A 26,484-nucleotide genomic window follows, 5' to 3' on the forward strand; every position below is an offset into this window, starting at 1 on the left:
TCCTCATCCACAACATAATATAAATATAATGAAGTAGATGGAGAGTCATCCAGTCCTCATCCACAACATAATATAAACATAATGAAGTAGATGGAGAGTCATCCAGTCCTCATCCACAACATAATATAAATATAATGAAGTCCTCATCCATAACATAATATAAATATAATGAAGTCCTCATCCACAACATAATATAAATATAGTGAAGTCCTCATCCACAACATAATATAAATATAATGAAGTAGATGGAGAGTCATCCAGTCCTCATCCACAACAGAATATAAATATAGTGAAGTCCTCATCCACAACATAATATAAATATAATGAAGTAGATGGAGAGTCATCCAGTCCTCATCCACAACAGAATATAAATATAGTGAAGTCCTCATCCACAACATAATATAAATATAATGAAGAAGATGGAGTCATCCAGTCCTCATCCACAACACAATATAAATATAATGAAGTAGATGGAGAGTCATCCAGTCCTCATCCACAACATAATATAAATATAGTGAAGTCCTCATCCACAACATAATATACATATAATGAAGTAGATGGAGAGTCATCCAGTCCTCATCCACAACATAATATAAATATAATGAAGAAGACGGAGAGTCATCCAGTCCTCATCCACAACATAATATAAATATAATGAAGTCCTCATCCACAACATAATATAAATATAATGAAGTAGACGGCGAGTCATCAGTCCTCATCCACAACATAATATAAATATAATGAAGTAGATGGAGAGTCATCCAGTCCTCATCCACAACATAATATAAATATAATGAAGTAGATGGAGAGTCATCCAGTCCTCATCCACAACATAATATAAATATAATGAAGAAGATGGAGTCATCCAGTCCTCATCCACAACATAATATAAATATAATGAAGTAAGATGGAGTCATCCAGTCCTCATGACTCAGTCCCCACTCCAGGACCTTGATATGCTTCTTACGAAGCCACTCTTTCGTTGCCCGGGCGGTGTGTTTGGGATCATTGTCATGCTGAAAGACCCAGCCACATTTGATCTTCAATGCCCTTGCTGATGGAAGGAGGTTTTCACTCAAAATCTCACGATACATGGCCCCATTCATTCTTTCCTTTACACGGATCAGTCGTCCTGGTCCCTTTGCAGAAAAACAGCCCCAAAGCATGATGTTTCCGCCCCCATGCTTCACAGTAGGTATGGTGTTCTTTGGATGCAACTCAGCATTCTTTGTCCTCCAAACACGACGAGTTGAGTTTTTACCAAAAAGTTATATTTTGGTTTCATCTGACCATATGACATTCTCCCAATCTTCTTCTGGATCATCCAAATGCTCTTTAGCAAACTTCAGATGGGCCTGGACATGTACTGGCTTAAGCAGGGGGACACGTCTGGCACTGCAGGATTTGAGTCCCTGGCGGCGTAGTGTGTTACTGATGGTAGGCTTTGTTACTTTGGTCTCAGCTCTCTGCAGGTCATTCACTAGGTCCCCCCGTGGGGTTCTGGGATTTTTGCCCACCGTTCTTGTGATCATTTTGACCCCACGGGGTGAGATCTTGCGTGGAGTCCCAGATCGAGGGAGATTATCAGTGGTCTTGTATGTCTTCCATTTCCTAATAATTGCTCCCACAGTTGATTTCTTCAAACCAAGCTGCTTACCTATTGCAGATTCAGTCTTCCCAGCCTGGTGCAGGTCTACAATTTTGTTTCTGGTGTCCTTTGACAGCTCTTTGGTCTTGGCCATAGTGGAGTTTGGAGTGTGACTGTTTGAGGTTGTGGACAGGTGTCTTTTATACTGATAACAAGTTCAAACAGGTGCCATTAATACAGGTAACGAGTGGAGGACAGAGGAGCCTCTTAAAGAAGAAGTTACAGGTCTGTCAGAGCCAGAAATCTTGCTTGTTTGTAGGTGACCAAATACTTATTTTCCACCATAATTTGCAAATAAATTCATAAAAAATTCTACAATGTGATTTTCTGGATTTTTTCTCTCTCATTTTGTCTGTCATAGTTGAAGTGTACCTATGATGAAAATTACAGGCCTCTTCTCATCTTTTTAAGTGGGAGAACTTGCACAATTGGTGCATACTTTTTTGCCCCACTGTACATATATAGAGAGAGATAGGTTATATAGGTTAGACTCACAGCTTTGGGTTTGAAGGGCGGCTGGACTTCCTTGTTCTCCAGTTTGTCCCACTGTATATTTATATATATAGGTTATATAGGTCAGACTCACAGCTTTGGGTTTGAAGGGCGGCTGGACTTCCTTGTTCTCCAGTTTGTCCCAGTCCATGTAACGAAAGAAAGCGTGTTCCTTTATATCCCTCTCCCCCTCCGGACCACAGCCCAGACGCTTCCCTGGGTGCTTGGTCATCAACTAGAGACAGGGGGTCAGAGGTCAGAGTGTGTGTGTGTGTGAGAGAGAGAGAGAGAGCGAGAGATAGAGTGTAAGTGTGTATACTCACCCCTTTGCAGATGGCGACAGCCTCCTTGGACATGGACTTGGGGTAGGAGACGTGATGCTCCATGATGGACTGAAACAACTCATCCTCGTCCTCACCATCGAACGGAGGCTGGGGAGGGACACACAGAGCGCCACTGAGAGGACACCGCTGACATTCTGCACTACGTACTGTAAGACGATGAACCGAGACAAATATCACACACACACACACACACACACACACACACACACACACACACACACCTACCTGTCCAGCCAGCATCTCGTAGAGCAGAACTCCAAAGGCCCACCAGTCCACGGACTTCCCATAGGGCTGGTACGCTATGATCTGGAGGGGGGAGGAGAGAGGGATGAGATAGGAGGAGGATAGAGGACTAAGGGGCGGAGGAGAGAGGGATGAGATAGGAAGAGGATAGAGGACTAAGGGGGAGGAGAGAGGGATGAGATAGGAGGAGGATAGAGGACTAAGGGGGGGGAGAGAGGGATGAGATAGGAGGAGGATAGAGGACTAAGGGGGGGAGTAGAGAGGGATGAGATAGGAGGAGGATAGAGGACTAAGGGGGTAGGAGAGAGGGATGAGATAGAGAACTAAGGGGGGAGGAGCAAGTGATGAGATAGAAGGAGGATAGAGGACTAAGGGGGAGGAGAGAGGGATGAGATAGGAGGAGGATAGAGGACTAAGGGGGAGGAGAGAGGGATGAGATAGGAGGAGGATAGAGGACTAAGGGGCGGAGGAGAGAGGGATGAGATAGGAAGAGGATAGAGGACTAAGGGGGAGGAGAGAGGGATGAGATAGGAGGAGGATAGAGGACTAAGGGGGAGGAGAGAGGGATGAGATAGGAGGAGGATAGAGGACTAAGGGGGGGAGTAGAGAGGGATGAGATAGGAGGAGGATAGAGGACTAAGGGGGTAGGAGAGAGGGATGAGATAGAGGACTAAGGGGGGAGGAGCAAGTGATGAGATAGAAGGAGGATAGAGGACTAAGGGGGAGGAGAGAGGGATGAGATAGGAGGAGGATAGAGGACTAAGGGGGTAGGAGAGAGGGATGAGATAGAGGACTAAGGGGGAGGAGCAAGTGATGAGATAGGAGGATAGAGGACTAAGGGGGAGGAGAGAGGGATGAGATAGGAGGAGGATAGAGGACTAAGGGGGGGAGTAGAGAGGGATGAGATAGGAGGAGGATAGAGGACTAAGGGGGTAGGAGAGAGGGATGAGATAGAGGACTAAGGGGGGAGGAGCAAGTGATGAGATAGAAGGAGGATAGAGGACTAAGGGGGAGGAGAGAGGGATGAGATAGGAGGAGGATAGAGGACTATCCTGTCTGGGTTGGCTCCCCCCCCTTTGGGTTGTGCTGTGGCGGAGATCTTTGTGGGCTTTACTCGGCCTTGTCTCAGGATGGTAAGTTGGTGGTTGAAGATATCCCTCTAGTGGTGTGGGGGCTGTGCTTTGGCAAAGTGGGTGGGGTTATATCCTTCCTGCTTGGCCCTGTCCGGGGGTGTCCTCGGATGGGGCCACAGTGTCTCCTGACCCCTCCTGTCTCAGCCTCCAGTATTTATGCTGCAGTAGTTTATGTGTCGGGGGGCTAGGGTCAGTTTGTTATATCTGGAGTACTTCTGTCCTATTCGGTGTCCTGTGTGAATTTAAGTGTGCTCTCTCTAATTCTCTCCTTCTTTCTCTCTCTCGGAGGACCTGAGCCCTAGGACCATGCCTTAGGACTACCTGACATGATGACTCCTTGCTGTCCCCAGTCCACCTGGCCGTGCTGCTGCTCCAGTTTCAACTGTTCTGCCTTATTATTATTCGACCATGCTGGTCATTTATGAACATTTTAACATCTTGGCCATGTTCTGTTATAATCTCCACCCGACACAGCCAGAAGAGGACTGGCCACCCCACATAGCCTGGTTCCTCTCTAGGTTTCTTCCTAGGTTCTGGCCTTTCTAGGGAGTTTTTCCTAGCCACTGTGCTTCTACACCTGCATTGCTTGCTGTTTGGGGTTTTAGGCTGGGTTTCTGTACAGCACTTTGAGATATCAGCTGATGTACGAAGGGCTATATAAATACATTTGGTTTGATTTTGATTTGAGGACTAAGGGGGGGAGGAGAGGAGAAAGAAGAACAGAAGCGAGTTGAAGAACAGAAGCAATCCTTACCTCAGGAGCGATGTAGTCTGGGGTCCCACAGAAGGTCTTGGTGGTGACACCGTCTAACATGTTCTCTTTGCACATCCCAAAGTCAGCGATCTTAATGTGGCCTTCTGCATCCAGCATCACGTTGTCCAGCTTCAGATCCCTAGGAGAGGCACACAGAGACAGACTATCTTAATGTGTCCCTCAGCATCACATTGTCCAGCTTCAGATCCCTAGGAGAGGCACACAGAGACAGACTATCTTAATGTGTCCCTCAGCATCACATTGTCCAGCTTCAGATCCCTAGGAGAGGCACACAGAGACAGACTATCTTAATGTGTCCCTCAGCATCACATTGTCCAGCTTCAGATCCCTAGGAGAGGCACACAGAGAAAGACTATCTTAATGTGTCCCTCAGCATCACATTGTCCAGCTTCAGATCCCTAGGAGAGGCACACAGAGACAGACTATCTTAATGTGTCCCTCAGCATCACATTGTCCAGCTTCAGATCCCTAGGAGAGGCACACAGAGACAGACTATCTTAATGTGGCCTTCTGCATCCAGCATCACGTTGTCCAGCTTCAGATCCCTAGGAGAGGCACACACACACACACACACACACACGTTAAACCTACATACACACGTTACACACACATAAACACACACAGACACATTATACATGCACAGACATATTAAACATACTTTTGTATATATATATATATATATATATATATAGTGTATGTGGACACCCCTTCAAAATGTGTGCATTCGGTTGTTTCAGCCACACCGCTGTTGCTGACTCGTGTATAAAATTGAGCACACAGCCATGCAATCTCCATAGACAAGCAATGGCAGTAGAATGGCCTTACTGATGAGCTCAGTGACTTTCAACATGGCGCCGTTATAGGATGCCACCTTTCCAACAAGTCAGTCCGTCACATTTCTGCCCCGCTAGAGCTTCCCTCAGTCAACTGTAAGTGCTGTTATTGTGAAGGGGAAACGTCTAGGAGCAACAACGGCTCGGCCGCAAAGTGGTAGGACACACAAGCTCACAAAACGGGCCAAGTGCTGAAAATGACTCAAGTAAAAGTGAAAGTCACCCAGTAAAATACTACTCAAGTAGTACTTGTCTAAAAGTATTTGGTTTAAAATATACTTAAGTATCTAAAGTAAAAAGTATAAACCATTTCAAATGTCTTATATTAAGCAAACCAGACGGCACCATGAAAAATAAATACAAATTGATGGATAGCCAGGGGCTCCAACACTCAGACATCATTTACAAACCAAACATTTGTGTTTAGTGAGTCAGAGGCAGTAGGGATGACCAGGGATGTTTTCTGTTTAGTGAGTCCTCCAGATCAGAGGCAGATCAGAGGCAGTAGAGATGACCAGGGATGTTCTCTGTTTAGTGAGTCCTCCAGATCAGAGGCAGTAGGGATGACCAGGGATGTTCTCTGTTTAGTGAGTCCTCCAGATCAGAGGCAGTAGGGATGACCAGGGATGTTTTCCGTTTAGTGAGTCCTCCAGATCAGAGGCAGATCAGAGGCAGTAGAGATGACCAGGGATGTGCTCTGTTTAGTGAGTCCTCCAGATCAGAGGCAGTAGGGATGACCAGGGATGTTCTCTGTTTAGTGAGTCCTCCAGATCAGAGGCAGTAGGGATGACCAGGGATGTTTTCCGTTTAGTGAGTCCTCCAGATCAGAGGCAGATCAGAGGCAGTAGAGATGACCAGGGATGTTCTCTGTTTAGTGAGTCCTCCAGATCAGAGGCAGTAGGGATGACCAGGGATGTTCTCTGTTTAGTGTGTCCTCCAGATCAGAGGCAGTAGGGATGACCAGGGTTGTTCTCTGTTTAGTGAGTCCACCAGATCAGAGGCAGTAGGGATGACCAGGGATGTTCTCTGTTTAGTGAGTCCTCCAGATCAGAGGCAGTAGGGATGACCAGGGATGTTCTCTGTTTAGTGAGTCCTCCAGATCAGAGGCAGTAGGGATGACCAGGGATGTTCTCTGTTTAGTGAGTCCTCCAGATCAGAGGCAGTAGGGATGACCAGGGATGTTCTCTGTTTAGTGAGTCCTCCAGATCAGAGGCAGTAGGGATGACCAGGGATGTTCTCTGTTTAGTGAGTCCTCCAGATCAGAGGCAGTAGGGACGACCAGGGATGTTCTCTGTTTAGTGAGTCCTCCAGATCAGAGGCAGTAGGGAGGACCAGGGATGTTCTCTGTTTAGTGAGTCCTCCAGATCAGAGGCAGTAGGGATGACCAGGGATGTTCTCTGTTTAGTGAGTCCTCCAGATCAGAGGCAGTAGGGATGACCAGGGATGTTCTCTGTTTAGTGAGTCCTCCAGATCAGAGGCAGTAGAGATGACCAGGGATGTTCTCTGTTTAGTGAGTCCTCCAGATCAGAGGCAGTAGGGACGACCAGGGATGTTCTCTGTTTAGTGAGTCCTCCAGATCAGAGGCAGTAGGGAGGACCAGGGATGTTCTCTGTTTAGTGAGTCCTCCAGATCAGAGGCAGTAGGGACGACCAGGGATGTTCTCTGTTTAGTGAGTCCTCCAGATCAGAGGCAGTAGGGACGACCGGGGATGTTCTCTGTTTAGTGAGTCCTCCAGATCAGAGGCAGTAGGGATGACCAGGGATGTTCTCTGTTTAGTGAGTCCTCCAGATCAGAGGCAGTAGGGATGACCAGGGATGTTCTCTGTTTAGTGAGTCCTCCAGATCAGAGGCAGTAGGGATGACCAGGGATGTTCTCTGTTTAGTGAGTCCTCCAGATCAGAGACAGTAGGGATGACCAGGGATGTTCTCTGTTTAGTGAGTCCTCCAGATCAGAGGCAGTAGGGATGACCAGGGATGTTCTCTGTTTAGTGTGTGAATTGGACCATTTTCCTGTCAAAATGTAACGACTATCTTTTGGGTGTCAGGGAAAATGAATGTAAAAAGTACATTATTGTCTTTAGGAATGAAGTAAAAGTTGGCAAAAATATAAATAGTGAGGTACAGAAAACCCAAAAACAACATGAATAGTCATTTAAAGTATTTTTACTTTAGGTACTTTACACTGTACTTCACTTTACACGTTACTTTACACTTTACTGTACTTTACACTTAACTGTACTTTACACTTTACTTTACTTTACACTTTACTTTACTGTACACTTTACATTTCACCGTACTTTACTTTACACGCTACTTTACATTGCACTTTACTTTACTTTACACTTTACTTAACTATACACTTTACTTTACACTTTACTTTACACTATACTTTACTTTACACTTCACTTTACACTTAACTTAACTTTAAACGTTACTTAACCGTACACGTCACTTTACTTTACACTTTACTTTACTTTACACTTCACTTTACACTTTGCTTTACTTAACACTTAACTTCACACTTTATTTTACACTTTACTTTACTTTACAATTTACTTTACTTTACACTTTACTTTACCGTTACTTCACACTTAACTTCACACTCCACTTTACTTTACACTTAACTTTACACTATAGTTTATTTTACACTTTACTTTACACGGTACTTTACACTGTACTTTACACTGCACTTTACTTTACACTTTGCTTTACACTTTACTTTACTTAACACTTTACTTTACTTTACACTTTACTCCACGTTACACTCTACTGTACACTTAACTGTACACTTACTTCACTTTACACCTTACTTAACACGTACTTTACACTTCACTTTACCTTACACTTTACTCACCTATACACTTTACTTTACACTTACTTCACTTTACACTTTGTGCTACTTTACACTTTACTTTACACTTTACTTTGCACTTCACTGTACACTTCAATTTACACTTTACTTTACACTTTACTGTACACATACTTTACTTCACACTGACTTTACTTTACACTTTACTTTACACTTACTTTACTTTACACTCATTTCACACTTTACTTTACATTTACTTTACGTTACACTTCACTTTACTTTACTTTAACCTTTCTTTACACTTTGCTTTACGCTTTACTTTACACTTACTTTACACTTCACTTTACTTTTCACTTTACTGTACACTTACTTTACTTTACTTTACACATACTTTACTTTAAACTTATTTTATTTTACTTTATACTTACTTTACTTTACACTTACTTGACTTTACACTTACTTTACGCTACTTTTTACTTACTTTACTCTACACTTACTTTACTTTACTTTACACTTACTCTACTTTACACTTATTTTACTCTACACGTACTTTACTTTATTTTACACTTACTTTACTTTACACATACTTTACTTCACACTTACTTTACTTTACGCTAACTTTACACTGTGGTTTATTTCACACGGTACTTTACACTGTACTTTACACTTCACTTTACTTTACACTTTGCTTTACACTATACTTCACTTAACACTTTACTTTACTGTACACTTTACTTTACACTTACTTTACACTTCACTTTACCTTAGACTTTACTCACCTTTACGCTTTACTTTACACTTACTTCACTTTACACTTTGTGCTACTTCACACTTAACTTTACACTTTACCTTACTTTACATTGTGCTGTACACTTTACTTTACACTTACTTTACTTTACACTTCTCTTTAGACTTACTTTACTTCACACTTTACTTTACACGTACTTTTATTTACACTTTGCTGTACACTTTACTTTACACTTACTTTACTTTACACTTTACTGTATACTTGCTTTACTTTACACTTTGCTGTACACTTAACTAGTACACTTTACTCTACACTTACTTTACACTTTACTTTACTGTACACTTTGCTGTACACTTACTTTACTTTACACTTTACTTTACTTTACACTTTTCTTTACACTTCACTGTACACTTAAATTTACACTTCACTTTACACTTTACTGTACACTTACTTTACTTTACACTTACTTTACTTTACACTTTATTTTACACTTGCTTTACTTTACACTCACTTTACTTTACTTTACATTTACTTTACGTTACACTTCACTTTACTTTACTTTAACCTTTCTTTACACTTTACTTTACACTTAACTTTACACTTACTTTACACTTCACTTTACTTTTCACTTTACTGTACACTTACTTTACTTTACTTTACACGTACTTTACTTTAAACTTATTTTATTTTACTTTATACTTACTTTACTTTACACTTACGTTACTTTACACTTACGTTACGCTACTTTTTACTTACTTTACTCTACACTTACTTTACTTTACTTTACACTTACTCTACTTTACACTTATTTTACTCTACACTTACTTTACTTTACTTTACACTTACTTTACTCTACAATTACTTTACTCTACACTTACTTTACTCTACACTTACTTGACTCTACACTTACTTTACTCTACTTTACACTTTACCTTACACTTACTTTACTTTACTTTACACTTACTTTACACTTTACTTTACACTTACTTTACACTTCACTTTACACCTACTTTACTTCACTTTACACTTACTTTACACTTTACACTTTACTTTACTTTACACTTACTTTACTTTACTTTAGACTTACTTTACTTTACTCTTACTTTACACTTTACTTTACACTTACTTGACACTTTACTTTACACTTACTTTACTTTACTTTAAACTTACTTTACTTTACACTTTACAGAGTAAGGCTCTGGTTTTTGCCAAGAAGAAGGTTACGACTGTTCAGAATGGTGATATGATACGAGGTTATGATCAATAAGTTGCAGATACAAGAAGGACTGTTCAGAATGATGATATGATACGAGGTTATGATCAATAAGTTGCCTGTTTATAGATGTGATAGGTAAAGACCTTTAGAGTTAAATTTGGGAGCTGGTAACTCTTTAAAGAACCGCATGGTGCCCCAGAACCTAATGAGTTAATTGTTACATGGTTAATTTAAATCGGGTAACAATTAACCATATTTAGGTTGATTCGATAAATAACAGTCTTTAGATTCATGTTAAAAGTCAAATCACGACACGTGATGTGAGCCTACCAGACAAGCTAAATGCCTTCTATATTTGCTTCGAAACAAGCAACACTGAACCATGCGTGAGAGCACCAGCTGTTCCTGTGAAATGCTTACTTACGAGCCCAAAATTTTTAAAAAGTAAGACAAATTTGCAAAAAAATAACAAAGGAAATAGAGACACAACAATGAGTACAAGAAGTACAAGTACCGAGTCAATGTGCAGGGGTATGAGGTTGTTGAGGTAATATGTAACTAGGCAAGTCAGTTAAGAACAAATTCTTATTTACAATGACGGCCTACCCCGACCAAACCCAGACGACGCTGGGCCAAATTGTGTGCCGTCCTATGGGACTCCCAATCACGGCCGGTTGTGATACAGCCTGGAATTGAAACCAGGGTCTGTAGTGACGCCTGTAGCCCTGAGATGCAGTGGCTTAGACTGCTGCGGATCTGAGGGCCCATGACAAATCGTTTCAGTCTCCTGAGGGGGAAGAGGCGTTGCCCGTTTCCACTGACTGTGTTAGTGTGTTTGGACCACGACAGACCATTGGGGATGTGGATGCTGAGGCTCCACTACAACAGGTTGATGCTCGGCCCTCTGTTTCCCACAAGGCCCCGGGGCGGAATACCACACGTAACAAACATGGAGTAAAACAGTCACTCACCGGTAAACGATGCCTTTGGAATGGAGGAAGAGGAGGCCGATGGAGATCTCTGCAGCATAGAAACTACACACACACACACACACGCACACACACTGAGTTAGACCAGGCACAGGAGAGAGTGTGTGTGTGTGTGTGTGTTTGTGGTGTGTGTACTCACACAGCGTGGGGTTCCTTGAACTTGCCGACCTGCTGGATCTGATACATGAGGTCTCCTCCGTTGATATACTCCATCACAAAATATAACCTGTCCTGGAGAGAGAGAGAGAGAGAGAGAGAGGGGGAGAGACACTCCATCAACAACAACACCCCTTCAAGCAGACCCCGAGAGCTGGAGGGGGAGAGAGAGACATATCTGCACTCTGGACTGTGGTGAGACAACTACAACAGGAGAAAGAGCAGGAGAAAAACAGAGCACTAGAGGAGAGGATCAGACTGCTGGAGGAGAGGATCAGACTGCTGGAGGAGAGGATCAGACTGCTAGAGGAGAGGATCAGAGTGCTGGAGGAGAGGATCAGACTGCTGGAGGAGAGGATCAGACTGCTGGAGGAGAGGATCAGACTGCTGGAGGAGAGGATCAGACTGCTGGAGGAGAGGATCAGACTGCTGGAGGAGAGGATCAGACTGCTGGAGGAGAGGATCAGACTGCTGGAGGAGAGGATCAGACTGCTGGAGGAGAGGATCAGACTGCTGGAAGAGAGAATCAGACTGCTGGAGGAGAGGATCAGACTGCTGGAGGAGAGGATCAGACTGCTGGAGGAGACGATCAGACTGCTGGAGGAGAGGATCAGACTGCTGGAGGAGAGGATCAGACTGCTGGAGGAGACGATCAGACTGCTGGAGGAGAGGATCAGACTGCTAGAGGAGAGGATCAGACTGCTGGAGGAGAGGATCAGACTGCTGGAAGAGACGATCAGACTGCTAGAGGAGAGGATCAGACTGCTGGAGGAGAGGATCAGACTGCTGGAGGAGAGGATCAGACTGCTGGAGGAGAGGATCAGACTGCTGGAGGAGAGGATCAGACTGCTGGAGGAGAGGATCAGACTGCTGGAAGAGAGGGTGAGAACGATGACGTGTGAAAGAGAACAACCCATTAGAGAGCTGGCCACCCCCGCTGAGAGGCCAGCAGGACAACCCATTAGAGAGCTGGCCACCCCCGCAGAGAGGCCAGTAGAACAACCCATTAGAGAGCTGGCCACCCCCGCAGAGAGGCCAGTAGAACAACCCATTAGAGAGCTGGCCACCCCCGCAGAGAGGCCAGTAGAACAACCCATTAGAGAGCTGGCCACCCCCGCAGAGAGGCCATTAGAACAACCCATTAGAGAGCTGGCCACCCCCGCAGAGAGGCCATTAGAACAACCCATTAGAGAGCTGGCCACCCCCGTAGAGAGGCCAGTAGACCAACCCATTAGAGAGCTGGCCACCCCCGCAGAGAGGCCAGTAGAACAACCCATTAGAGAGCTGGCCACCCCCGCAGAGAGGCCATTAGAACAACCCATTAGAGAGCTGGCCACCCCCGCAGAGAGGCCAGTAGAACAACCCATTAGAGAGCTGGCCACCCCCGCAGAGAGGCCATTAGAACAACCCATTAGAGAGCTGGCCACCCCCGCAGAGAGGCCAGTAGAACAACCCATTAGAGAGCTGGCCACCCCCGCTGAGAGGCCAGTAGGACAACCCATTAGAGAGCTGGCCACCCCTGCAGAGAGGCCAGCAGAACAACCCATTAGAGAGCTGGCCACCCCAGCAGAGAGGCCATTAGAACAACCCATTAGAGAGCTGGCCACCCCCGCAGAGAGGCCAGCAGAACAACCCATTAGAGAGCTGGCCACCCCAGCAGAGAGGCCAGAAGAACAACCCATTAGAGAGCTGGCCACCCCCGCAGAGAGGCCAGTAGAACAACCCATTAGAGAGCTGGCCACCCCCGCAGAGAGGCCATTAGAACAACCCATTAGAGAGTTTGCCACCCCCGCAGAGAGGCCATTAGAACAACCCATTAGAGAGTTTGCCACCCCCGCAGAGAGGCCATTAGAACAACCCATTAGAGAGCTGGCCACCCCCGCAGAGAGGCCAGCAGGACAACCCATTAGAGAGCTGGCCACCCCCGCAGAGAGGCCAGCAGAACAACCCATTCGAGAGCTGGCCACCCCCACAGAGAAGCCAGCAGAACAACCCATTAGAGAGCTGGCCACCCCAGCAGAGAGGCCAGTAGAACAACCCATTAGAGAGCTGGCCACCCCCACAGAGAGGCCAGCAGAACAACCCATTAGAGAGCTGGCCACCCCCGCAGAGAGGCCAGCAGAACAACCCATTAGAGAGCTGGCCACCCCCACAGAGAGGCCAGTAGAACAACCCATTAGAGAGCTGGCCACCCCCACAGAGAAGCCAGCAGGACAACCCATTAGAGAGCTGGCCACCCCCACAGAGAAGCCATTAGAACAACCCATTAGAGAGCTGGCCACCCCCGCAGAGAGGCCAGTAGAACAACTCATTAGAGAGCTGGCCACCCCCACAGAGAAGCCAGCAGAACAGTCCACCTCAGACCCTGACCATAGCTTCGACATCACAGCAAGACAGATAGATGAAGAACCCCAAACCCAGGGGACCCCACCCACTCCTAGCAACCCCCATAAGCCCCCCCTGACAACACCCCACACACCCTCCTAGCACCCCCCGTCAGCCCCCCCTGACAACACCCTTCACCCACTGAGGACACATACAAGCAACAGATTGTACTCACATAGGCCGCCCCCTCAGATCAGACCTAAGCCTCTCCTGCCCACCCTATGCCCCCCCCCACTCCCGCAACGAGGGCCTCAACATGAAAGTCAAACACAGGCACACAGTGAGCAGGCAAACAGGCCCAAACCCCACTCTTACACTAAGCCCAAGCCAATGGCATGTACCAGATGCCCAGCAGGCTCTGTTCACACTTACTGGCCTGAGGCCGAACCACACGACTAGCAACACTGGACACTTCATGGAACACAAAGCCTTCACTATATCATCCTGGAATATCCAAGGTCAGAGGTCATCTGCCTTTTCCCTAAATAGCAGAAAGAAATCAGAAATACAGACATTGTCATCCTACAAGAAATGGTATAGAGCAGACCTAACCCACTCTATTAAATTAGTCAAAACAGGAACATCAGATCACAGTCGGCCCACTGACACCCCAATCAGTTCACAGTCGGCCCACTGACACCCCAATCAGTTCACAGTCAGCCCACTGACACCCCTATCAGATCACAGTCGGCCCACTGACACCCCTATCAGACCACAGTCGGCCCACTGACATCCCTATCAGATCACAGTCGGCCTACTGACACCCCTATCAGACCACAGTCAGCCCACTGACACCCCTATCAGATCACAGTCGGCCCACTGACACCCCTATCAGACCACAGTCAGCCCACTGACACCCCTATCAGACCACAGTCAGCCCACTGACACCCCTATCAGATCACAGTCGGCCCACTGACACCCCTATCAGACCACAGTCAGCCCACTGACACCCCTATCAGATCACAGTCGGCCCACTGACACCCCTATCAGATCACAGTCGGCCCACTGACACCCCTATCAGATCACAGTCGGCCCACTGACACCCCAATCAGATCACAGTCGGCCCACTGACACCCCTATCAGATCACAGTCGGCCCACTGACACCCCTATCAGATCACAGTCGGCCCACTGACACCCCTATCAGATCACAGTCGGCCCACTGACACCCCAATCAGTTCACAGTCGGCCCACTGACACCCCTATCAGATCACAGTCGGCCCACTGACACCCCTATCAGATCACAGTCGGCCCACTGACACCCCAATCAATTCACAGTCGGCCCACTGACACCCCTATCAGATCACAGTCGGCCCACTGACACCCCAATCAGTTCACAGTCACCCCACTGACACCCCTATCAGACCACAGTCGGCCCACTGACACCCCTATCAGACCACAGTCGGCCCACTGACATCCCTATCAGATCACAGTCGGCCCACTGACACCCCAATCAGTTCACAGTCGGCCCACTGACACCCCAATCAGTTCACAGTCGGCCCACTGACACCCCTATCAGACCACAGTCGGCCCACTGACACCCCTATCAGACCACAGTCGGCCCACTGACATCCCTATCAGATCACAGTCGGCCCACTGACACCCCTATCAGACCACAGTCAGCCCACTGACACCCCTATCAGATCACAGTCGGCCCACTGACACCCCTATCAGACCACAGTCAGCCCACTGACACCCCTATCAGACCACAGTCAGCCCACTGACACCCCTATCAGACCACAGTCGGCCCACTGACACCCCTATCAGACCACAGTCAGCCCACTGACACCCCTATCAGATCACAGTCGGCCCACTGACACCCCTATCAGACCACAGTCAGCCCACTGACACCCCTATCAGACCACAGTCAGCCCACTGACACCCCTATCAGATCACAGTCACCCCACTGACACCCCTATCAGATCACAGTCAGCCCACTGACACCCCTATCAGACCACAGTCAGCCCACTGACACCCCTATCAGATCACAGTCGGCCCACTGACACCCCTATCAGACCACAGTCACCCCACTGACACCCCTATCAGACCACAGTCAGCCCACTGACACCCCTATCAGATCACAGTCACCCCACTGACACCCCAATCAGTTCACAGTCACCCCACTGACACCCCTATCAGACCACAGTCACCCCACTGACACCCCTATCAGACCACAGTCAGCCCACTGACACCCCTATCAGATCACAGTCACCCCACTGACACCCCAATCAGTTCACAGTCACCCCACTGACACCCCTATCAGATCACAGTCAGCCCACTGACACCCCTATCAGACCACAGTCAGCCCACTGACACCCCTATCAGACCACAGTCGGACCACTGACACCCCTATCAGACCACAGTCGGACCACTGACACCCCACCCCACTGACACCCCTATCAGACCACAGTCGGACCACTGACACCCCTATAAGACCACAGTCGGACCACTGACACCCCACCCCACTGACACCCCTATCAGACCACAGTCGGACCACTGACACCCCACCCCACTGACACCCCTATCAGACCACAGTCACCCCACTGACACCCCTATCAGACCACAGTCACCCCACTGACACCCCTATCAGACCACAGTCGGACCACTGACACCCCACCCCACTGACACCCCTATCAGACCACAGTCACCCCACTGACACCCCACCCCACTGACACCCCTATCAGACCACAGAAAAATCAGAATCTACTTGAACAGAGCAATAATCAACCATCGAGGCCGAACAAACGGCTTCCTGTTAAGATACAGATGGAAGGAAGGTAGAAACCTAATAAAAACTATACTCCAACAACAAGTCCCTCCTAGACAACTTCCTGGACAAAATGTTTCCCTGCAATAGTGAAGGTGTAAACTTAGCAGTAGGAAGCCTGAACAGTATATTGGATATAAAATCTAAACATTTTCAAGCGGACAACCTAAGGAAATTAACAACAATGACAAATGGTTTGAATGAAGAACGCAAAAAAAAAAACCCTAAGAAAGTAATTGAGAAAACAAAAACAGAGAACCAGAAAACCTGAGCCTTCACTATGGTGAAGAAAAAAGAAGGAACAGCACGTCAGAAATCCGCTCAGTGTGATCGAAGAATCCATAGACTCGAACCACTTCTGGGAGAATCGGCAAACACACTAAACAAACTACAACACGAAGAGTTATCTTTCCAAAACGGAGACGTATGGATAAACCACTTCCCCAATCTTTTAGCCATATAACAAAGAACAAACAGCAAAAAAAAAACATATACATGATCAAATACACATCTTAGAATAAGACAAGAAGGGTCTTCTATGCCATCAAAAGGAACATAAAACTCAACACCCCAATTGGGATCTGTCTAAAAAGTACTTGAATCAGTTATCGAACCCATTGCCCTCTATGGTTGGTGAGGTCTGAGGTCCACTAACCAACCAATAATTCACGAAATGGGACAAACACTCAATTGAGACTCTGCATACAGAATTCTGCAAAAATATACTTTGTGTACAGTGCAAAACCCAAAACAATGCAGGCAGAGCAGAATCAGGACCTGCTAATTATCAATATCCAGGAAAAAAGCTGTTCAATTCTACAACCACCACAAAGCCCTCACCTACAGAGAGGTGAACCTAGAGAAGAGATTCCTCAGCCAACTGGTTCTGGGTCTCTGTTCACAAACACAAACAGACCCCACAGAGCCCTCACCTACAGAGAGATTAACCTAGAGAAGAGATTCCTCAGCTAACTGGTTCTGGGTCTCTGTTCACAAACACAAACAGACCCCACAGAGCCCTCACCTACAGAGAGGTGAACCTAGAGAAGAGATTCCTCAGCCAACTGGTTCTGGGTCTCTGTTCACAAACACAAACAGACCCCACAAAGCCCTCACCTACAGAGAGGTGAACCTAGAGAAGAGATTCCTCAGCCAACTGGTTCTGGGTCTCTGTTCACAAACACAAACAGACCCCACAGAGCCCTCACCTACAGAGAGGTGAACCTAGAGAAGAGATTCCTCAGCCAACTGGTTCTGGGTCTCTGTTCACAAACACAAACAGACCCCACAGAGCCCTCACCTACAGAGAGATGAACCTAGAGAAGAGATTCCTCAGCCAACTGGTTCTGGGTCTCTGTTCACAAACACAAACAGACCCCACAGAGCCCTCACCTACAGAGAGGTGAACCTAGAGAAGAGATTCCTCAGCCAACTGGTTCTGGGTCTCTGTTCACAAACACAAACAGACCCCACAGAGCCCTCACCTACAGAGAGATGAACCTAGAGAAGAGATTCCTCAGCCAACTGGTTCTGGGTCTCTGTTCACAAACACAAACAGACCCCACAGAGCCCTCACCTACAGAGAGATGAACCTAGAGAAGAGATTCCTCAGCCAACTGGTTCTGGGTCTCTGTTCACAAACACAAACAGACCCCACAGAGCCCTCACCTACAGAGAGATGAACCTAGAGAAGAGATTCCTCAGCCAACTGGTTCTGGGTCTCTGTTCACAAACACAAACAGACCCCACAGAGCCCTCACCTACAGAGAGGTGAACCTAGAGAAGAGATTCCTCAGCCAACTGGTTCTGGGTCTCTGTTCACAAACACAAACAGACCCCACAGAGCCCTCACCTACAGAGAGATGAACCTAGAGAAGAGATTCCTCAGCCAACTGGTTCTGGGTCTCTGTTCACAAACACAAACAGACCCCACAGAGCCCTCACCTACAGAGAGATGAACCTAGAGAAGAGATTCCTCAGCCAACTGGTTCTGGGTCTCTGTTCACAAACACAAACAGACCCCACAGAGCCCTCACCTACAGAGAGATGAACCTAGAGAAGAGATTCCTCAGCCAACTGGTTCTGGGTCTCTGTTCACAAACACAAACAGACCCCACAGAGCCCTCACCTACAGAGAGATGAACCTGGAGAAGAGATTCCTCAGCCAACTGGTTCTGGGTCTCTGTTCACAAACACAAACAGACCCCACAGAGCCCTCACCTACAGAGAGATGAACCTAGAGAAGAGATTCCTCAGCCAACTGGTTCTGGGTCTCTGTTCACAAACACAAACAGACCCCACAGAGCCCTCACCTACAGAGAGATGAACCTAGAGAAGAGATTCCTCAGCCAACTGGTTCTGGGTCTCTGTTCACAAACACAAACAGACCCCACAAAGCCCTCACCTACAGAGAGGTGAACCTAGAGAAGAGATTCCTCAGCTAACTGGTTCTGGGTCTCTGTTCACAAACACAAACAGACCCCACAGAGCCCTCACCTACAGAGAGGTGAACCTAGAGAAGAGATTCCTCAGCTAACTGGTTCTGGGTCTCTGTTCACAAACACAAACAGACCCCACAGAGCCCTCACCTACAGAGAGATGAACCTAGAGAAGAGATTCCTCAGCTAACTGGTTCTGGGTCTCTGTTCACAAACACAAACAGACCCCACAGAGCCCCAGGACAGAAACACAATTAGACTCAACCAAATCATGAGAAAGCTAAAATATAACTATTTGACACTGGAAAGAATCAACCAAAAAACAGAGCAAACTTGAATGCTGTCTGGCCCTAAACAGAGAGTACACAATGGCAGAACACCTGACCACTGTGACTGACCCAAAATTAAGAAAATCCTTGACTATGTACAGACTCAGTGAGCACAGCCTTGCTATTGAAAGAGGCCACCATAGAAAGACCTGGCTCTCAAGAGAATACAAAGAGAGGGAGGAGAGAGACAGCAAGGGTTGAGAAAGAGAGAAAGAAAGAGAGAGAAAGAGGGAGAGAGAAAGAGAGAGAGACAGCAAGGGTTGAGAAAGAGAGAGAGAGAGAGAGAGAGAGAAAGAGAGAAAGAAAGAGAGAGAGAGACAGCAAGGGAGGAGAAGAGACTGTTCAGTATTCCCAGAATTCCACCTCAGAAAACACTGATAAAAGCAGACCACCTGCTCTTGAGAATGGTGTTTCTCTCTGTGTGTGTTTACCATGGTCTGGAAGCAGGAGTGGAGCTGGTCAGGACATGTGTGTGTGTTTGCCTCTGTGTGTGTGTGTGTTTACCATGGTCTGGAAGCAGGAGTGGAGCTGGTCAGGACATGTGTGTGTGTTTGCCTCTGTGTGTGTGTGTGTGTTTACCATGGTCTGGAAGCAGGAGTGGAGCTGTGTGAGGAAGGGAGGTTTCCCGGACAGGGCCAGGACCCTCTTCTCCACCATGGTGCACTCCACATCATCATCCTGAATGACCACGTCCTTCTTCAGGATCTTTACGGCGTACAGCTCGTCTGCTCCTTTACGCTCTGCTAACATCACCTAGAGACGAGGGGATCTTTAACAGAGTAACACACCCTCCCTGTCCCCCACATACAGCTCGTCTGCTCCTTTACGCTCTGCTAACATCACCTAGAGACGAGGGGATCTTTAACAGAGTAACACACCCTCCCTGTCCCCCACATACAGCTCCTCTGCTCCTTTACGCTCTGCTAACATCACCTAGAGACGAGGGGATCTTTAACAGAGTAACACATCCTCCCTGTCCCCCACATACAGCTCGTCTGCTCCTTTACGCTCTGCTAACATCACCTGGAGATGAGGGGATCTTTAACAGAGTAACACACCCTCCCTGTCCCCCACATACAACTCGTCTGCTCCTTTACGCTCTGCTAACATCACCTAGAGACGAGGGGATCTTTAACAGAGTAACACACCCTCCCTGTCCCCCACATACAGCTCGTCTGCTCCTTTACGCTCTGCTAACATCACCTAGAGACGAGGGGATCTTTAACAGAGTAACACACCCTCCCTGTCCCCCACATACAGCTCCTCTGCTCCTTTACGCTCTGCTAACATCACCTGGAGACGAGGGGATCTTTAACAGAGTAACACACCCTCCCTGTCCCCCACATACAGCTCGTCTGCTCCTTTACGCTCTGCTAACATCACCTAGAGACGAGGGGATCTTTAACAGAGTAACACACCCTCCCTGTCCCCCACATACAGCTCGTCTGCTCCTTTACGCTCTGCTAACATCACCTGGAGACGAGAGGATATTTAACAGAGTAACACACCCTCCCTGTCCCCCACATACAGCTCCTCTGCTCCTTTACGCTCTGCTAACATCACCTAGAGACGAGGGGATCTTTAACAGAGTAACACACCCTCCCTGTCCCCCACATACAGCTCGTCTGCTCCTTTACGCTCTGCTAACATCACCTAGAGACGAGGGGATCTTTAACAGAGTAACACACCCTCCCTGTCCCCCACATACAGCTCGTCTGCTCCTTTACGCTCTGCTAACATCACCTGGAGACGAGGGGATCTTTAACAGAGTAACACACCCTCCCTGTCCCCCACATACAGCTCGTCTGCTCCTTTACGCTCTGCTAACATCACCTGGAGACGAGGGGATCTTTAACAGAGTAACACACCCTCCCTGTCCCCCACATACAGCTCCTCTGCTCCTTTACGCTCTGCTAACATCACCTAGAGACGAGGGGATCTTTAACAGAGTAACACACCCTCCCTGTCCCCCACATACAGCTCGTCTGCTCCTTTACGCTCTGCTAACATCACCTAGAGACGAGGGGATCTTTAACAGAGTAACACACCCTCCCTGTCCCCCACATACAGTCTCTCCACCACGCACACACACATAGTCTCTCCACCCCCCCCACCACGCACACACATACAGTCTCTCTGTCCCCCCCACATACAGTCTCTCTGTCTGTCCCCCCATACAGTCTCTCCGTCCCCCCCACATAGAGTCTCTCTGTCCCCCCCATACGGCCCCCCCCCCCCACATCCGGTCTCTCTGTCCCCCCCATACAGTCTCCCCCCCCCCACATCCAGTCTCTCTGTCCCCCACATACAGTCTCTCTGTCCCCCCCACATACAGTCTCCCCCCCCCCACATACAGTCTCTCTGTCCCCCGCATACAGTCTCTCCGTCCCCCCCCACATACAGTCTCTCTGCCCCCCCCCCCCCATACAGTCTCTCTGTCCCCCCCCCCCCCCCATACAGTCTCTCCACCACGTACCTTCCCGAAGCTGCCCTTGCCCAACACCATAATGAAGTTGAAGTCTGTCAGTTTGACGCGGTCCTGGTTACCGTTGCTATCGTACTTAGAGGTGGAGTTAGAGGAGGAGCCGTCTGTGTTCTTCCCGGGACCAATCTTAGCCCTCTGACGGGGAGAGACAACTTTATGATCAGAGTTACAGTTTCTTAGGTCAACATTTTGAGTTTGATAACTGCCATAAAAACTTAATTACATGTTCTTCAATCTAGAAGAATGGCAGTCAGGACTGAAGAGTATAAATATCTGCTTTTCTCGGTCTAAACATTAAGCTCACATCATTCATCACGGTCAGAGGAGTGTTACATAGAGGTTGGAACAGGGGACTGTTACATAGAGGTTGGAACAGGAGACTGTTACATAGAGGTTGGAACAGGGGACTGTTACACAGAGGTTGGAAAGGGGGACTGTTACATAGAGGTTGGAACAGGGGACTGTTACATAGAGGTTGGAACAGGGGGACTGTTACATAGAGGTTGGAACAGGGGACTGTTACATAGAGGTTGGAACAGGGGACTGTTACATAGAGGTTGGAACAGGGGACTGTTACATAGAGGTTGGAACAAAGGACTGTTACATAGAGGTTGGAACAGGGGACTGTTACATCTAGAGGTCTGAACAGGGGACTGTTACATAGAGGTTGGAACAGGGGACTGTTACATAGAGGTTGGAACAGGGGACTGTTACATGGAGGTTGGAACAGGGGACTGTTACATAGAGGTTGGAACAGGGGACTGTTACATAGAGGTTGGAACAGGGGACTGTTACATAGAGGTTGGAACAGGGGACTGTTACATAGAGGTTGGAACAGGGGACTGTTTCATATAGAGGTTGGAACAGGGGACTGTTACATAGAGGTTGGAACAGGGGACTGTTACATAGAGGTTGGAACAGGGGACTGTTACATATAGAGGTTGGGACAGGGGACTGTTACATAGAGGTTGGAACAGGGGACTGTCACATAGAGGTTGGAACAGGGGACTGTTACATAGAGGTTGGAACAGGGGACTGTTACATAGAGATTGGAACAGGGGACTGTTACATCTACAGGTCTGAACAGGGGACTGTTACATAGAGGTTGGAACAGAGGACTGTTACATAGAGGTTGGAACAGGGGACTGTTACATAGAGGTTGGAACAGGGGACTGTTACATAGAGGTTGGAACAGGGGACTGTTACATAGAGGTTGGAACAGGGGACTGTTACATATAGAGGTTGGAACAGGGGACTGTTACATAGAGGTTGGAACAGGGGACTGTTACATAGAGGTTGTAACAGGGGACTGTCACATAGAGGTTGTAACAGGGGACTGTTACATAGAGGTTGGAACAGGGGACTGTTACATAGAGGTTGGAACAGGGGACTGTTACATAGAGGTTGGAACAGGGGACTGTTACATAGAGCTTTGAACAGGGGACTGTTACATCTAGAGGTCTGAACAGGGGACTGTTACATAGAGGTTGGAACAGGGGACTGTTACAGACATATAGAGGTTGGAACAGGGGACTGTTACATAGAGGTTGGAACAGGGGACTGTTACATAGAGGTTGGAACAGGGGACTGTTACATAGAGGTTGGAACAGGGGACTGTTACATACAGAGGTTGGAACAGGGGACTGTTACATACAGAGGTTGGAACAGGGGACTGTTAGATAGAGGTTGGAACAGTGGACTGTTACACACATATAGAGGTTGGAACAGGGGACTGTTACAGACATATAGAGGTTGGAACAGGGGACTGTTACAGACATATAGAGGTTGGAACAGGGGACTGTTACATAGAGGTTGGAACAGGGGACTGTTTCATATAGAGGTTGGAACAGGGGACTGTTTCATATAGAGGTTGGAACAGGGGACTGTTACATAGAGGTTGGAACAGGGGACTGTTACATCTAGAGGTCTGAACAGGGGACTGTTTCATATAGAGGTTGGAACAGGGGACTGTTACATATAGAGGTTGGAACAGGGGACTGTTACATAGAGGTTGGAACAGGGGACTGTTACATACATACAGAGGTTGGAACAGGGGACTGTTTCATATAGAGGTTGGAACAGGGGACTGTTTCATATAGAGGTTGGAACAGGGGACTGTTACATAGAGGTTGGAACAGGGGACTGTTACATAGAGGTTGGAACAGGGGACTGTTACATATAGAGGTTGGAACAGGGGACTGTTACATAGAGGTTGGAACAGGGGACTGTTACATATAGAGGTTGGAACAGGGGACTGTTACATAGAGGTTGGAACAGGGGACTGTTACATAGAGGTTGGAACAGGGGACTGTTACATACATATAGAGGTTGGAACAGGGGACTGTTACATAGAGGTTGGAACAGGGGACTGTTACATAGAGATTGGAACAGGGGACTGTTACATAGCGGTTGGAACAGGGGACTGTTACATATAGAGGTTGGAACAGGGGACTGTTACATAGAGGTTGGAACAGGGGACTGTTACAGACATATAGAGGTTGGAACAGGGGACTGTTACATAGAGGTTGGAACAGGGGACTGTTACATAGAGGTTGGAACAGGGGACTGTTACACACATATAGAGGTTGGAACAGTGGACTGTTACATAGAGATTGGAACAGGGGACTGTTACACACATATAGAGGTTGGAACAGGGGACTGTTACAGACATATAGAGGTTGGAACAGGGGACTGTTACATAGAGGTTGGAACAGGGGACTGTTACATAGAGGTTGGAACAGGGGACTGTTACATAGAGGTTGGAACAGGGGACTGTTACATACAGAGGTTGGAACAGGGGACTGTTACATACAGAGGTTGGAACAGGGGACTGTTAGATAGAGGTTGGAACAGTGGACTGTTACATAGAGGTTGGAACAGGGGACTGTTACAGACATATAGAGGTTGGAACAGGGGACTGTTACAGACATATAGAGGTTGGAACAGGGGACTGTTACATAGAGGTTGGAACAGGGGACTGTTTCATATAGAGGTTGGAACAGGGGACTGTTTCATATAGAGGTTGGAACAGGGGACTGTTACATAGAGGTTGGAACAGGGGACTGTTACATAGAGGTTGGAACAGGGGACTGTTACATACATATAGAGGTTGGAACAGGGGACTGTTACATAGAGGTTGGAACAGGGGACTGTTACATAGAGATTGGAACAGGGGACTGTTACATAGCGGTTGGAACAGGGGACTGTTACATAGAGGTTGGAACAGGGGACTGTTACATAGAGGTTGGAACAGGGGACTGTTACATATAGAGGTTGGAACAGGGGACTGTTACATAGAGGTTGGAACAGGGGACTGTTACATATAGAGGTTGGAACAGGGGACTGTTACATAGAGGTTGGAACAGGGGACTGTTACATAGAGGTTGGAACAGGGGACTGTTACATACATATAGAGGTTGGAACAGGGGACTGTTACATAGAGGTTGGAACAGGGGACTGTTACATAGAGATTGGAACAGGGGACTGTTACATAGCGGTTGGAACAGGGGACTGTTACATAGAGGTTGGAACAGGGGACTGTTAAATAGAGGTTGGAACAGGGGACTGTTACATAGAGGTTGGAACAGGGGACTGTTACATAGAGGTTGGAACAGGGGACTGTTACATACATATAGAGGTTGGAACAGGGGACTGTTACATAGAGGTTGGAACAGGGGACTGTTACATAGAGGTTGGAACAAGGGACTGTTACATAGAGGTTGGAACAGGGGACTGTTAGAGGTTGGAACAGGGGACTGTTACATAGAGGTTGGAACAGGGGACTGTTACATACATATAGAGGTTGGAACAGGGCACTGTTACATAGAGGTTGGAACAGGGGACTGATAGATATAGAGGTTGGAACAGGGGACTGTTACATATAGAGGTTGGAACAGGGGACTGTTACATAGAGGTTGGAACAGGGGACTGTTTCATATAGAGGTTGGAACAGGGGACTGTTACATAGAGGTTGGAACAGGGGACTGTTACATACATATAGAGGTTGGAACAGGGGACTGTTACATATAGAGGTTGGAACAGGGGACTGTTACATATAGAGGTTGGAACAGGGGCCTGTTACATAGAGGTTGGAACAGGGGACTGTTACATAGAGGTTGGAACAGGGGACTGTTACATAGAGGATGGAACAGGGGACTGTTACATAGAGGTTGGAACAGGGGACTGTTACATATAGAGGTTGGAACAGGGGACTGTTACATAGAGGTTGGAACAGGGGACTGTTACATATAGAGGTTGGAACAGGGAACTGTTACATATAGAGGTTGGAACAGGGAACTGTTACATAGAGGTTGGAACAGGGGACTGTTACATACATATAGAGGTTGGAACAGGGGACTGTTACATATAGAGGTTGGAACAGGGGACTGTTACATATAGAGGTTGGAACAGGGGACTGTTACATAGAGGTTGGAACAGGGGACTGTTACATAGAGTTGGAACAGGGGACTGTTACATGGAGGTTGGAACAGGGGACTGTTACATAGAGGTTGGAACAGGGGACTGTTACATAGAGGATGGAACAGGGGACTGTTACATAGAGGTTGGAACAGGGGACTGTTACATAGAGGTTGGAACAGGGGACTGTTACATATAGAGGTTGGAACAGGGGACTGTTACATAGAGGTTGGAACAGGGGACTGTTACATATAGAGGTTGGAACAGGGAACTGTTACATA

At 47.2% G+C, this 26,484-nt stretch overlaps 1 protein-coding gene across 1 annotated transcript in view; it reads right to left on the bottom strand.

Annotated features, from left to right (window-relative positions):
- LOC110510730 (protein kinase C beta type) overlaps nt 1-26,484 on the bottom strand; it is a 110,206-nt gene that overhangs the window by 28,846 nt on the left and 54,876 nt on the right. Inside the window, exons 9-16 of the mRNA XM_036948670.1 lie at nt 21,779-21,922; nt 19,882-20,055; nt 11,369-11,460; nt 11,212-11,274; nt 4,615-4,753; nt 2,710-2,790; nt 2,464-2,571; nt 2,235-2,375 (exon numbers count right to left, since the gene is read on the bottom strand). Of these exons, the coding sequence (XP_036804565.1) occupies nt 2,235-2,375; nt 2,464-2,571; nt 2,710-2,790; nt 4,615-4,753; nt 11,212-11,274; nt 11,369-11,460; nt 19,882-20,055; nt 21,779-21,922 (942 nt within the window). The remainder of the gene's footprint in view (nt 1-2,234; nt 2,376-2,463; nt 2,572-2,709; nt 2,791-4,614; nt 4,754-11,211; nt 11,275-11,368; nt 11,461-19,881; nt 20,056-21,778; nt 21,923-26,484) is intronic.

This window comes from Oncorhynchus mykiss, chromosome 17 (assembly GCF_013265735.2).
Source record: "Oncorhynchus mykiss isolate Arlee chromosome 17, USDA_OmykA_1.1, whole genome shotgun sequence".
In the NCBI taxonomy this organism is placed as follows: domain Eukaryota; kingdom Metazoa; phylum Chordata; class Actinopteri; order Salmoniformes; family Salmonidae; genus Oncorhynchus; species Oncorhynchus mykiss.